We start from the raw sequence: 14,252 nt of genomic DNA, 5'->3' as shown, positions 1-14,252 counted from the left end.
AAAATACAGTCGTGCGCTTATAAGGTAACGGAGACTTGATAAGAGTTTGATAAGAGTTTTAAGCCTTATTCTTTCTTTGTCATTAATCAAACAGTCCCTATTACAATAACGCAAGCGCCGAAAGACCTCACCAAAATCTCAGGGAGAATGCGGCATATTTTATTGCAAGCACGTGGTCACCCGGCTCCCCACATCGCGTGGGCGTCAGAACTGAATGGAGACCTGCCCATTCCCTCTGAAGAGTGATTCAGGGTCTTACCAAGTGGATCCCTCGTTATGCGTCGCGTTCATTTCATTGATAAAGGGATGTACCGCAGCGAGGCGTCAAATCCCGCGGGATCGGCCACAGCCGCAGCGCTCCTCAAAGTTACAGATGAATAGCCTCACGGCTCACAGGTTGGATTAGTAGCACCCACGCTTCAATCTGCTTATACAATAAAGAGCTGCTCTCAAATCTTGGTCCTATTCCCTATTTTCCCTATCTATCTATTTATTCTAGTTTGTGGAAAATATAAAAGCTCCCGCTACATAGCCCATTTACATCGCAGAGTTAAAAGTTTATTTCTAATCAACAATAGGTCTTCTAACTCGAAATTTGCAATTCTGTCAGATTTTGAGGAGTGCAAAACCCGCAGTAATGATTGTCAGCAGGTGCGTATCAACACGCGAGGCAGCTTTCGGTGTGCGTGTCATTCCGCGTACCATTCTCGTCACCAGAGCCTCGGATCGACCCAAGGCTCTGGGTTACTCTAAGAGAACATGCGCGGTAGGGTTCTTATAGCCAAACACTGGCTATTTGAACCTTACGACGCCTGCTCACTCCTCGTGCTTACATGAATGCACCAATTAGACACGCTTTTGATTGTTCTTCACGATAACCAACGAGAAGACACTTTTTTTCAGGGTTCCCCAGAGCTCTTCTCTCCCTCAGTCAAGAGAAGAGCTCTAGGCCCGGTTGTTCGAAAGCCGATTAACGCTAGTACCAGCTTAAAAACTAAGCAAGGAGTTTATTTCTCTACTCCCAAATGCTGTTCAACGCTGATAATCAGCACAACTTTACAACAGAAGAAGTCAATCTTGAAAAAAAAAATAAGCAAAAAAAACTTTCATCAAAAAGTTGAAAAAATGAAACAAAAGTTTACGCTAATCCTGGATTAAGTTAATCGGCTTTCGAACAACTGGGCCCTGGGGTCGAGGTTGTCCGGGTACATGATTGAGAAAGACAGGAAGGCGTGCCTAGGTAAATTATTTCTCATCCAATTCACTGATTTGTGCGTACTAGTGGTCAACATATTAGAGGTTCGCAGTAAATTTCGATATCTCAAAATGGTGAGGGACACCTCCCGACAATTACATGATCGAATATTCTTTATCTTTATCGACTGAGGTTATCGTTCTATTACTGAAGAGCGTGCCATTGAACAACGTTTTCCAAAGAGTTAACCACTGATCTACAGTATCTAGGTCTGAGCAGAAACAAAGAAAAACAACTTGAAGAGTTAGTTTTAAGTTGTTGTGACGATCTCCTTAGTGGCAGTTCTTACAAAAAATAAACTACATCCCATCTTGTCCCGTTAGCTTAGTGGGTATTAAAATTAGCAAGACGAAATTATACGACTCTAGACTTGATTCCCGCCTCGAATCCAATCGAATATTAAAGCGAATGCTACGTCGTTTAAGATAAAGCGAAAGGAATAGTCAGTTTGAGATAAAGAAATAAGTGCTATCCCATATTAAACAGGTGTTTTAACAGGGCGCGAATCGCCAAAAACGAGCGCGATGCATGAGGCGAGATGGAGGGTAAACAACGATCTTGCAAGCCATCATTCTCGTGTCCGGCGATTCGCAATTGGCTAAATGCTGCTAGTTATTTAGTTTTTTTCTTCTTCTTTCTTAAACTAGATGTCGATGAGTGCATTTTGGGATGCCACATGTGTGATCACATTTGCCACCACACTGCAGGCAGTTTTAAATGCAGCTGTCAATCGGGATACAGGCTAATGGCGGATCTCACGACTTGCACTGGTAATTTAATTGGAACTTTCAAAGTGCTACTATAACCAAAACAAATCATTTTTTCTTTCTTTGGATCTCAAAACTATGATAACTAAACACTAAGTGAACCCAGTTTTAAGTCTTCTTTTCAAAAATACACCTCAAAAAAAGTATTTATCTTAAATGGAATTTTCCCGTTTAATGTCCTCAATTACTAACTCTAGAATCTTGTGGAGAGAGCTGGATCAAGGAGAAAATGACGTGAAAGATTCATTAGTTTAAGAATGCAATGCGTGTGTACGCGGCGTGAATTAATTCGCAGCAAGGGAGTTCCGCGCTTTTAGACTTTTAAACTCGTGTTTTGCATATATAATAAGCTGCATTTACGAGATGAAATTTTAAGCTTGTGAGTAAACGACTTCTCATTCTCTAGATCCAACTCTCTAAGGTCCAATCGGTCAGTTTTGAACGCGAGTAACGGCGGACAGTGAAATCCAGACCTTACACTCAAAGAAACAGCCTTTGGATAAAAATCAAAGCTCACTGAGCTTGAAAATTTTGCCAGTCAGGTGTTAAGCAAACACACTTTTAAAATCAGAAAAAAAGGAAGTGAGTTTTTGATCATAGTAGGACTCAAGTGAATGGGATTTTTTTGAGAAGATACGTAAAGCGAAGTTTACTCGATTGATTAACAGAATGGCTGGCTTACAGCCTAACTGGCTAAATGACTGACTGACACTAAAGGGGGAAACTTTTTTTTGTGTAATATTGACTTAATTAATGGCTGACTGGCTTGCTGATTTCCTGTGACTGGACAAATGAGTGTCTGGTTTGACGACAGGCTTAACCCCTGACTGACTGATTGACTGGCTTTTTTCACTCACTAAATTAATTATTTGTCTTCTCTTTTTTACTCAGATATTGACAAGTGCACAGAGCCTCGTCATATGTGTAATACGCTTCAAACGAAAAGCACGATTGCGACGAGCTCGTTTGGCAGAGGTATGCAATTATCACGAAATTAAATACGTTTTGCTTAAAGCATGACAAGTAAAAAATTAATGATCTTTTTCTTGGAATTTGATGTCTTTGTCAGACTAATGTGCACATTAATGCTTGAAATGTGAAATAGGGGTACACGTTTGTAAATTTTCTAATTCCGGAGCCACTTAAAAGCTTAGTTGTAGAAAAAACGTACCCTTGCAATCTACAACAAGTACTTTTGAAGGGGTTATCCCCCTCTCCACCCCCACCCGCAAACAAGAAAAGAGCAAACCAAAACATGAAATTACGGTCATATTGGCATCCCAAACAAATCCTTTAGTGTTGTAGTATACTTCATTTTGACTACTTAACTTTTCCAGACTTTGTCTGTGGCTCAACATAATATTGTTTGTTTTTGTGTTTACACCACGACGAAAAGAAATCACTGTTTTCATGGACGGATTGCAATTGAGAAACCAGAGCTATGTCGTCTTTTTTGGATACTATCCACACCGAAGCTATCGAAAAGAAAACACCCTTGAAAGGAAACGCTTTTAAAATCGGTGCCCATACCTACAAACTGTAGATAATTATACACAGTTATTAGATCTAATCACCGACTTTAACACTATTTTCTTTTCAGGGTGCTTAATGCCTGGTGTTTTAATATCGCTTTTCCGAGTGTTTTCGTTTTCGGACCTTTTTAGTAACATTTTTCAAAAAATAAACATTAATCTACAGATCTCTACCTTCACAAACTTATTTTGTATGTGCGTTTGGAAGACACATTTTTATACATTTTGTAAAACGGAGCATATTTATGATTTCTAATAAAGTTATATGATGAGCAAATGGACAGTGAATTGTCTTATCCAACGTTAGATGGTTTCCTTACTTACTTAACCCATAAAGGCGCTGTTACACTCGCAATTTTTCGAGCAACTTGTGTCTCAATTTTGTTTCGACAAGAGTTCTCACACTGCAAAGCTATTCGCTTGACGGTTGTTACACTGAGCAACGTTTCTTGCACTTTGTCTCGCTTTCGATGATCTCATGAGATTAAAGGAACATTTCACTGGCTGATGAGGCAATCCGTTGAGACAGAAGTTGCAGGGCAGATTTCACAGCACGCATTGCTTGAAACCTTCGTTGCTAATTTGCGTAAACCACTGCGCAAAGTAGCAATGGATTCTACTTTCCCCGAAGGGTTCTGCAATTTGTCTCACCTTGTTTTTGGCAATGGTAAAGTGTGCAACTTGCAACTTGTTTCGCTATGGCGTTTCAAGAGAAGTTGTATGAAAGATCGCAAAATGCAACAGAGCCTTATATTAAATTAGCGTTTCAGTTTAAAACGTATGTTAAACATTCGGTTTGCGTTACATGACCCGGATATCCAAATACCATCAGTTTGACCCTTGCGACGGAAATGGTCTAAATTAAAGGCCATAGTATAGGCTGCCCGCAGCCTTTCGTTCCCTTGAGGCTCAAACCAACACTTTCAACCAACTGTGCTATTTGGAAGGATCGAATCTACCCCAATTATTTCACTTGACATCAAATGTTATGGTACCAAATGAAACACCAATCATGCCTTACATGTAACAAGGTGCATTCATTAATGTGACGTAAAAGTTTATCATAGCAACGAAAAAGCCTTCTAAAAAATTGCCCTATATTTTGTCTTCAAAAGCTTATATCTCAGAAACGAACTTGGTGACGCCCATTTTTTTTGCTGTAAAGTGGTTAGCAGGCTAGGATAAATCTCTCTGCAGAGGTATAAAAAATTGTCTGAAGCGGAATCAGGGCCACCTTAAAATTTTCTAGTTGTGAAGGTGGCTATAAATCTGCACCAGATATTTTTTTCTAACTTTGCAGCGGATTTGTTAGTTCCCCAACTATTATTCCAGGAATTGAACTACTTTCACTCACACTCTTTCACTTTGCTTAAAATCACCCCCCGATAACTCGAGGGAGTAAGCCCTATAAAAAACTTGGAAATTTATTAAGAAAAGAAAAACGTCTTCTTTATTGCTGATGATTTCATTCATTGGTTATGCAGAAGAATAGACAAAAAACTTTCACCTGTTGTTTCCCTTCTATTTTGTGATCTTTGAATGTTGCAAATGTTTCTCTTTTCCTTATCACGGTAAAAGACTGATGTTAAGGGTCATCAGCAGAAGTGTTTTTTTTTCTTTTCTTTCTAAACTGGCTTACACTCATACAACAAAAACAGTTTCAAAGAACTAAATAGAACATGATTTTTAGCAACTGAAATATAGCTCTATCATTTTGATCGCCACTGAAGCAACACTGCCTTTTGAAGTTATATAAGAAACGAAGTATCAAAATAACGGGTAAAACTAGCATTTTACTATTGATCTAAGCTTACTGTCATAATTTCACTTACAACAATCTCAGTCTGTTGGTTTAGTTAACGCAGTAAACTTCTACTAAAACTTTGGTGCTTGTTCTACTGGCATAAAGGTGATTGTTAACACGCGCTAATCAGTGTTTGTTTTTTTTTACAAGTTCGGCAATCACTGAAGCGTCAGCCCTGCCAGGTAGTTTTCTAGCTTCTTCGACATCGATTCTGGAAAAAGAAACAAACAAAAAAAACAGCCCTAAATGTAGCTGGTTCTTTCGAGCATACACAATGCGCCGATGGGAATGGCTACGTGAAGGACGATGCTGTCTTCGAATTCCTTACAAAAGATGAAGTTTAGAGATCTATATATGGGAGAACATAAACACCAAAAGAGACATCACGAGTTGATAACATGAGCCATCTTCACCAGTTAACAAAAAGTCAGAAGAGGCTGAACGAAAACAGTTTGTCCACCAATGTGAAATGTATCCTTTACGCTACTGTGTATGCGTGATAGACTTGTGGAAATTACATTTGAAACAAAAGCGTGTTAGAGGAAACTTTGAATTGTTTACACTAGGAAGCTAGCATCTCGTTATCATGCCTTCGTAGGCCTATTTGATTTCTGTCGTGAGTTTTCCAGTTTGAAAGTATTCTTGTTTTCTGAGTTAAACTCGAACTTCACTTACCATTTTTTTGGAAATTCCAGCGTGACATCATCGCCAACCAGCACAAATGGCGCCCAGTGCTTTATAGCGCAATACTGCTTTGACTCTCGGAGAGATTTCATTGCTTGTTGAAGAGCTGTACTTGCGCTTTTTCCATCTACCAGGTGCTGGTAGAAGCTCCTCATGAACAGCAACGTTACCTCGTCATCAATTGCCCAGAGTGACACCAAAACAGACCGAGCTCCAGCACACAGGAAAGCCCTTGCAATTCCCACCACTCCCTCAGACTTCACTTCTCCCCGGCCACTGTGACAACAGCTCAGCACAACTAGTCTTGCTCGAAGAGAAATTGTCTGAACATCCGACATTTTCAAAATGAAGTCTTCCTCTTTGGGAATTGGCGATTTCCGTTCGGTATTTGGGGCTAAAGCAATTTCTCCCGTTTTTGGGCATCCATGTGCTGCAATGTGAACTAAAGCAACTGATTTCATACTTTTCAGCACCTCAGCTTTCGTGGCACTTTTTCCAGTCAGCGGTGTTGTCTGCAGAAGTTTTGCAATCATCTCTACTTCTTGTTTTGCGCACGGAAGCTGTTCCAAAATGGGCTCCCCTTTCTTGTTAGTAACTTCTTTCAACCACGGATCACCTACAAGCAGTGCGCCAGTCTTACTGTGGAAGTCTTCAGGTGCACCAACGATCACGTTAAAAGCGGTCAACGAAGGAACGGTGCGGATCCTGATAGATTCACTTAATGCAGAATATGGAGCCAAGCAAAATGGTCCATCGGGAAAAACGATTAACTCATTTCCTTGGAGCAAATCTGCAATTGGCCCGAGTAAGACATCACACAACGGCTGTAAAGAGTTAACGGAGGATGAAGATGGTAGAACTGTTTTCTCAGTGATAAGTTTTTTGCTGTAAGACAGGTCACTGCGTAGTGGATCCAAAGAACGATTCTCACATCTGACACCATCCCTTACGCCGATCCCTTTCAAAAAAGTTTCCATCAACAAATCAGCACTTCCATTCGCGATTTCGTTTTGCCGAAAGCTGAGCTTGCTGTCTTTTCTTAGCACCCAAAGCGTAATCTTGTTCTGGTCAAGTGCCACAAAAACGGCTTGTGAAGGTAAAAGCTCTAATGCAGCTGTAAGAGTTTGCTTCGGAGCAAGTGCAGAAAATGACGGAAAGTCAGTGCCGTATTGATCTTTCAAAATATCCATCAAAGCTTGTGCACGACCTTTCTCAGCTGCATACAAAGCTTCTTCAATCTCTCCATTCTTCAAAAGTGTCCTCCACAGAGCAGTGTATGACACGCGATAAGAATCATGAAAACTTATTTTCCATTCATCTTCTGACTTTAGACTACGCCTTGTTTTATCAAAATGTTTTATACTTAAACGATAGCAACTGAGTGCACTACTCAAGGAACCCAACAATTCATGATCATGACCTAGCCAATACCACGCGGTTCCCTCTGCTATACAGTCTCCGATTTCCTTGAAAATACTAAGACTGTGTTCATGGTACTCCATGGCTTCCTTAAAATAACCTAGATTGCCATAGGCATTTCCCAGATTTCCATAGGCTGTTCCCTCCCCAGTCCTATCCCCTACTTCTTTAGCAATACTAAGATGTTTTTCATAGTACTGAATGGCTTGTTTAAAATTACCTAGACTAAGATAGGCATTTCCCAGATTTCCATAGGTTGATCCCTCCCCAGCCCTATCCCCTACTTCTTTTGCAATACTAAGATCTTTTTCATAGTACTGAATGGCTTGTTTAAATTTACCTAGACTAAGATAGGCATTTCCCAGATTTCCATAGGCTGATCCCTCCCCAACCCTATTTCCTACTTCTTTAGCAATACTAAGATGTTTTTCGTAGTACTCAATGGCTTGTTTAAAATTACCTAGACTAAGATAGGCATTTCCCAGATTTCCATAGGTTGATCCCTCCCCAGCCCTATCCCCTACTTCTTTAGCAATACTAAGATGTTTTTCGTAGTACTCAATGGCTTGCTTAAAATTACCTAGACTAAGAAAGGCATTTCCCAGATTTCCATAGGTTGATCCCTCCTCAGCCCTATCCCCTACTTCTTTTGCAATACTAAGATCTTTTTCATAGTACTGAATGGCTTGTTTAAAATTACCTAGACTAAGATAGGCATTTCCCAGATTTCCATAGGCTGATCCCTCCCCAGCCCTATCCCCTACTTCTTTAGCAATACTAAGATGTTTTTCGTAGTACTCAATGGCTTGCTTAAAATTACCTAGACTAAGATAGGCATTTCCCAGATTTCCATAGGTTGATCCCTCCCCAGCCCTATCCCCTACTTCTTTTGCAATACTAAGATCTTTTTCATAGTACTGAATGGCTTGTTTAAAATTACCTAGACTAAGATAGGCATTTCCCAGATTTCCATAGGTTGATCCCTCCCCAGCCCTATCCCCTACTTCTTTTGCAATACTAAGATGTTTTTCATAGTACTGAATGGCTTGTTTAAAATTACCTAGACTACGATAGGCATTTCCCAGATTTCCATAGGTTGATCCCTCCCCAGCCCTATCCCCTACTTCTTTTGCAATACTAAGATGTTTTTCATAGTACTGAATGGCTTGTTTAAAATTACCTAGACTAAGATAGGCATTTCCCAGATTTCCATAGGTTGATCCCTCCCCAGCCCTATTCCCTACTTCTTTTGCAATACTAAGATCTTTTTCATAGTACTGAATGGCTTGTTTAAAATTACCTAGACTAAGATAGGCATTTCCCAGATTTCCATAGGCTGATCCCTCCACAGCCCTATCCCCTACTTCTTTAGCAATACTAAGATGTTTTTCGTAGTACTCAATGGCTTGTTTAAAATTACCTAGATTGCGATAGGCATTTCCCAGATTTCCATAGGTTGATCCCTCCCCAGCCCTATCCCCTACTTCTTTTGCAATACTAAGATCTTTTTCATAGTACTGAATGGCTTGTTTAAAATTACCTAGACTAAGAAAGGCATTTCCCAGATTTCCATAGGCTGATCCCTCCCCAGCCCTATCCCCTACTTCTTTAGCAATACTAAGATGTTTTTCGTAGTACTCAATGGCTTGTTTAAAATTACCTAGACTAAGATAGGCATTTCCCAGATTTCCATAGGCTGATCCCTCCCCAGCCCTATCCCCTACTTCTTTAGCAATACTAAGATGTTTTTCGTAGTACTCAATGGCTTGCTTAAAATTACCTAGACTAAGATAGGCATTTCCCAGATTTCCATAGGTTGATCCCTCCCCAGCCCTATCCCCTACTTCTTTTGCAATACTAAGATCTTTTTCATAGTACTGAATGGCTTGTTTAAAATTACCTAGACTAAGATAGGCATTTCCCAGATTTCCATAGGTTGATCCCTCCCCAGCCCTATTACCTACTTCTTTAGCAATACTAAGATTTTTTTCGTAGTACTCAATGGCTTGTTTAAAATTACCTAGACTATGATAGGCAATTCCCAGATTTCCATAGGTTGATTTCTTGCCAGCCCTGCAGCCTATTTCTATGAAAATATGTAAAGCTTGTGCATAATTTTTTATGGCCTGTTGATAATCAGGTAGGTTGAGGTAAGCAGTGCCGAGAAGAAAATGAGCCCATCCTTCACGATATCTGTCTTCTACACTTATCGCAATGGCAAGCTCTAGCATTTGCTGCTCTACAGTTTCTAACTTACCATCTACCATTCTTCAATAACTAAATGACAATGAAAGCTTTTTCGATGAGATGATCCAATGTCAAATCAAGGATGAAGCTGGAAGGAAAGAAAAGTAAAGACGCTTGATGTTTAATCTGCTCTTTAAAGTAATAAAAGGTTATTCAATATCATGTATTCACTGTTACCAAGTCATTCTCTCGAAACGTTGAAATCGACGGTACTGAAAATTATCCATTGCTGTTCATTACGTATCTTACCACTCAGTCCTATTTTTTTGAGTTTTCAAACCACTGTAGAATTCTTGCATGGGGATTTTTAACTCCGTAAATTTTCACCCTTGCCAATTTATCCTCGCTTATTCTCCCCACCATAGTTAATGGATGTAGGCTGGTTATGAAACTCGACAAGTTTCTTTGTTTCATGTTTTTGTTCGCTTTTTTGGCCTTGAACCCGACAAAAACAAGCTTTTTTCGGCAGGATAACCAATCAAAAGCTTCGACTAATTTATTCGAAATTAACTTGCGAACCAAAAACAAAAGATTGTGCAGGGTCACGGTCGGTTCAACATCTAATTGCGACTGTATTGTTCCTGCTTTTGAAATTCCCAGAGTTTCATAACCAGTCTCTAGATTAACTATGTCCCCACAAAGTTGACCTTGTTTTGATAGAAACCGCACTGCTGTTCTTATTCAAATTCCAACTTATTGGCAAGAAAACATCATAAACATAAGAAAAGCAAGGAGGTCTGTATCATGACAAGGTCAACTCCAACCTCACTTTCATTTAAAGGCCAGGTAACTAAGCACATAACTGTAACAAAAACTCTCTTTAATCGAGTTTTCGAATGGTCATAAAATCTCTTATTATTTTACATAATTTTTTAACCTTTGTATGCCGATTGCCAGAAGCCCAGCGGCCCAAAAAGGTGATCCCCCGAGTACATACTCATTATTTACTCAACAGAATATTGGGTTTCTTTTTTGTTAATGACGAATGCATAAAAAGGTTAAAGGGCAAAAGAGGTTTCAGAGTGCAACTCGGAAGTTGCTATGGCAACAAAGCGATGGAAAGATTTTGTCGAGTATGTGATAAATAAAAATTTGTATGAACTTGCTCCTGCATTTTGTGTTTGATGGTCCCTCGTGATCGGAAAGTCCTTAAGTTGCACTCGCCAGGGGAACTTTCAACTTTCATTCGTGTCCATAAGTCACGAAATGCATTCGCGTTCATAAGATTTCCTATACACATACATATTACATTATTTATACACGGTAAAGTCTTCAGTATATATTACAGTGAGAAGTTTCATTACAACTTGACTGTTTTACAAGAGTGCCATGTGGGAGCCCGACCGACAGCTGCTATAAGGTTGGTCAATTTCCCCTTTGAAATATCCTAGGGAATCTCATTTCCGTACTTCGACGAGCAAACGTATCCGTAACAGTGCCCCGCTATAACAAAAAGCACGCTTCCAATAATTTGTGCGTGGCATAGACATCTCGAGTTTAGCCTCAGAGTCTCTAAAGTTATACTGTGTAATGCGGGTATAAAATAAATTCTGGGAGGTACGCTGGGGAGAGACCTTTGATCATTTTAAACATCAATATGGCTTTAGTCTTCTTCCGGCGTGTAATATTAGATTATCCCAATTAACCATATTTAAAAGGAAACTAGCACTTTGTGTCGTAATTGGACCTGGCAATCGCCCTGGCAGCTCTATTTTGAAGGTTTTAAAGTTTATCACTTAAAGTTCAGTTGCAATTGCCCCAAACGGAGCTACAATAATCAAAGTGGGGTAAGATGAGCGCTTGATAGATTTCGAGAGCAGTGCCTTTTTCTGAGATGAATGGTCTTATACGTTTAAGGGCGCCTGTAGTTGTAAATATTCTCGTACTACTTTCATCTATAGGTTTAGACCATGAGAGGTGGTCGCATTGTTGAGGTTGAGCCAACCTTCGCTTTCAAGATCGTGTAAGGGATGACCTGCAGTATTACCGTATCCAAGAAAAGGGGTTAAAACATGCATGGGTGCCGGAAGCCGGGTTACAGCCGAACTGTGCCTTTCGACACCATCCACATTGTTTTTTTTTTCTTATTTCTGAAGCCTCATTTTAAGAGGTGGTGAGATGTTTCTATAAGCACCAAGCATTTTAAAGACTTGACTGGAAGTTTTAACTTCCTGTAAAATCTAACATGGACGAATTTGCAATTAGGTTATTTGAGGGAAGCGAAGATTATTTTAAGCAACATAAATAAACCTGCCTTCCGCTTTAGTTTCTATAAATAACGGAATAGACCCTTCCACGGTTTTTGACCGCCATCTTGGCTGGGGGGCAAACACGTGCACGGCTAAATTTACAGTAAATGTATGGGATTTTTGCCGACTTTGAACCGCTGTAGCGCCGCTCAAAAGAGACAGATTTCCAACTTTTGCCACTACTTTAAATAGTTTTATTGATTTCATTCATTCAACATAAAATAAAGGCATTAAGGAGTCAGAGTAAGACGTCCGTAAAGTCGAATAATAAATCTTCTTATGTTGCTTCTAATTTCGCGGCAATTTTCCGTGATGATTTTAGAAGGGTTTGTATGGAATCTTAAAAATTCGTTTATGATCGTTGTAGCCTGAATCTGTTCTTTATATTTCATGAAAGCAATCTCAGTATAAATGTCTTTTAACACACACTATCACTGTGGAGATGTGTCTTTTTTCAGCGGTGCTACAGCGGTTCAAAGTCGGCAAAAATCCCATACTTTTACTGTAAATTTAGCTGTGTTTGCCCCCCAACCAAGATGGCGCCAAAAACCGTGAAAGAGTCTATTGGCTTTGGTTTTAACAGCGTCAAGATTTAATCCATGAGTGGGTGCAAAGTCAATCATTTTGCGCTAACACATTCAGCCTTTTACTAAAGGATAATCCGAACAGGAGATATGAAACAGGAACTGTTTAGTCAAGGGCACTTTCAATGGATGAGTAAGGTTGACTGTAGAAACGGGCGTATTAATGCAACCACAGAGCACTGAATAGTGAAAGAGGGGAAATTCCCTTTTGCGGGATGCAATTACAACAGGCCAATATCTACATATTTGAATCATGATGACTGCAGCTTACCAATAACTCCGAATCACACCCTACTTTTTTTAATAAGTCATCCACTGAGCAAAACAGTCCTGCTTTACTTGCTTGATCATCAAACAAATAAAATCAAATAACTCATGTCGAGTTTGGCAGTTGAAAAATTGAGCATTGCGTTGCCAATGAAAACCGAGTGAACTTGAATGCTGGCACAATAGTGAACTAACGCTTTGGAAAGAACAAGAGCTTTAAATATTCCTTCTGAAAAATCAGTTGCTTCTTGAATCTTTACGCATTCATGCCACCTTGTTTTGCATTTGACTTACCAATTGCTATATGGCAAAACGCGTTTCAGTTAATCAGAGAGGTCTAAACGTTACTTATCACTAAAAACCCAGCACAATGACAACTTTAGAAAAGAAAAACTTAAGGGAGAGGACTCGTCATAAAATGTCCCATTCATTTATTTGATCATAGTTGACTGGGTGTTCACAATAATTTATAAATGCACGCCAAGGATCAGCGGTTCATTGAGCAAGTTAGAGAATTTATTCATCAGCTATTGGAGCTTTAAAATTACAAACCGTGAAACATCATAAGTCCATCACACTTAGAAAGGAATTGCATTGCGGTTGGGTAAGGACATAATACTCTAGTAATACTCTCGGGGGTGCAGGGATGGCGCAGTGGTGAGAGCACTCGCCTCCGCCCCACCAATGTGGCCCGGGTTCGATTCCCTGACTCGGCGTCATATGTGGGTTGAGTTTGTTGGTTCTCTACTCTGCACCGAGAGGTTTTCTCCGGGTACTCCGGTTTCCCCTCTCCGCAAAAACCAAAATTTGACTTGATTTGTGTTAATTGTTAATTTCAATTTACAGTGTCCCCAATTAGTGCTTCGGCGCTAGAACGACTCGACACTTAAATAAAGTTCCTTTCCTTTCCTTTACTATGTTCGAAGACTTTTTGACGGGGAAGGTGCGGGGGCATTGAGGTCTATTAGAGACTGCAAACGCCCCTTCCCCTAAAAAAATCCCTAAAATCGCTTCTACAAACTGAATATCTGAACATTCCAAATACATTGTTGATGCATGCATGATATGGACTAAACTTATTCATGTTATAGTCAGGTATTTGTGGATGCCTTGGTTGTGAATAACGCATATCCTCTAGTTTGTGTTTTTCGGCTTAAATGTAAGAGATCCTGATCCCCGCCAAAAAATTGTCCCTAAGTGGATGGTAATACATCACAACAGAGGACTTAAGATAGTTAAAGAGAGCGGAAAGAAAGATTTTGCTACCAAATGCATGAGTGGTATCGATAAGCTATGGCGGGACAGTGAACTGTCACGAGAAAAGAATAGCGACAATTAAATAGTCATTTACGCTTCATGCCTCATACAGTCTGACTGATATTGTTGGCAAGGCATTGCTCTGGGCGAGCTCCGTTTGCTGGGACACAAATAATACAACATTTGT

The 14,252-nt window shown here is 39.8% G+C and overlaps 1 protein-coding gene across 1 annotated transcript in view; it reads right to left on the bottom strand.

Annotated features, from left to right (window-relative positions):
- Nucleotides 1–1,874: 1,874 nt before the first annotated feature.
- The window catches only part of LOC137976369 (tetratricopeptide repeat protein 28-like), a 14,301-nt gene continuing 1,923 nt past the window's right edge, over nucleotides 1,875–14,252 (bottom strand). The window contains exons 3-4 of the mRNA XM_068823711.1: nucleotides 6,034–9,796; nucleotides 1,875–5,569 (exon numbers count right to left, since the gene is read on the bottom strand). Coding sequence (XP_068679812.1) covers nucleotide 5,569; nucleotides 6,034–9,728 — 3,696 coding nt within the window. The 5' untranslated portion in view covers nucleotides 9,729–9,796 and the 3' untranslated portion in view covers nucleotides 1,875–5,568. The remainder of the gene's footprint in view (nucleotides 5,570–6,033; nucleotides 9,797–14,252) is intronic.

Source organism: Montipora foliosa, chromosome 11 (assembly GCF_036669935.1).
Source record: "Montipora foliosa isolate CH-2021 chromosome 11, ASM3666993v2, whole genome shotgun sequence".
NCBI lineage: Eukaryota > Metazoa > Cnidaria > Anthozoa > Scleractinia > Acroporidae > Montipora > Montipora foliosa.
This window is presented reverse-complemented; position numbering and strand designations above follow the sequence as displayed.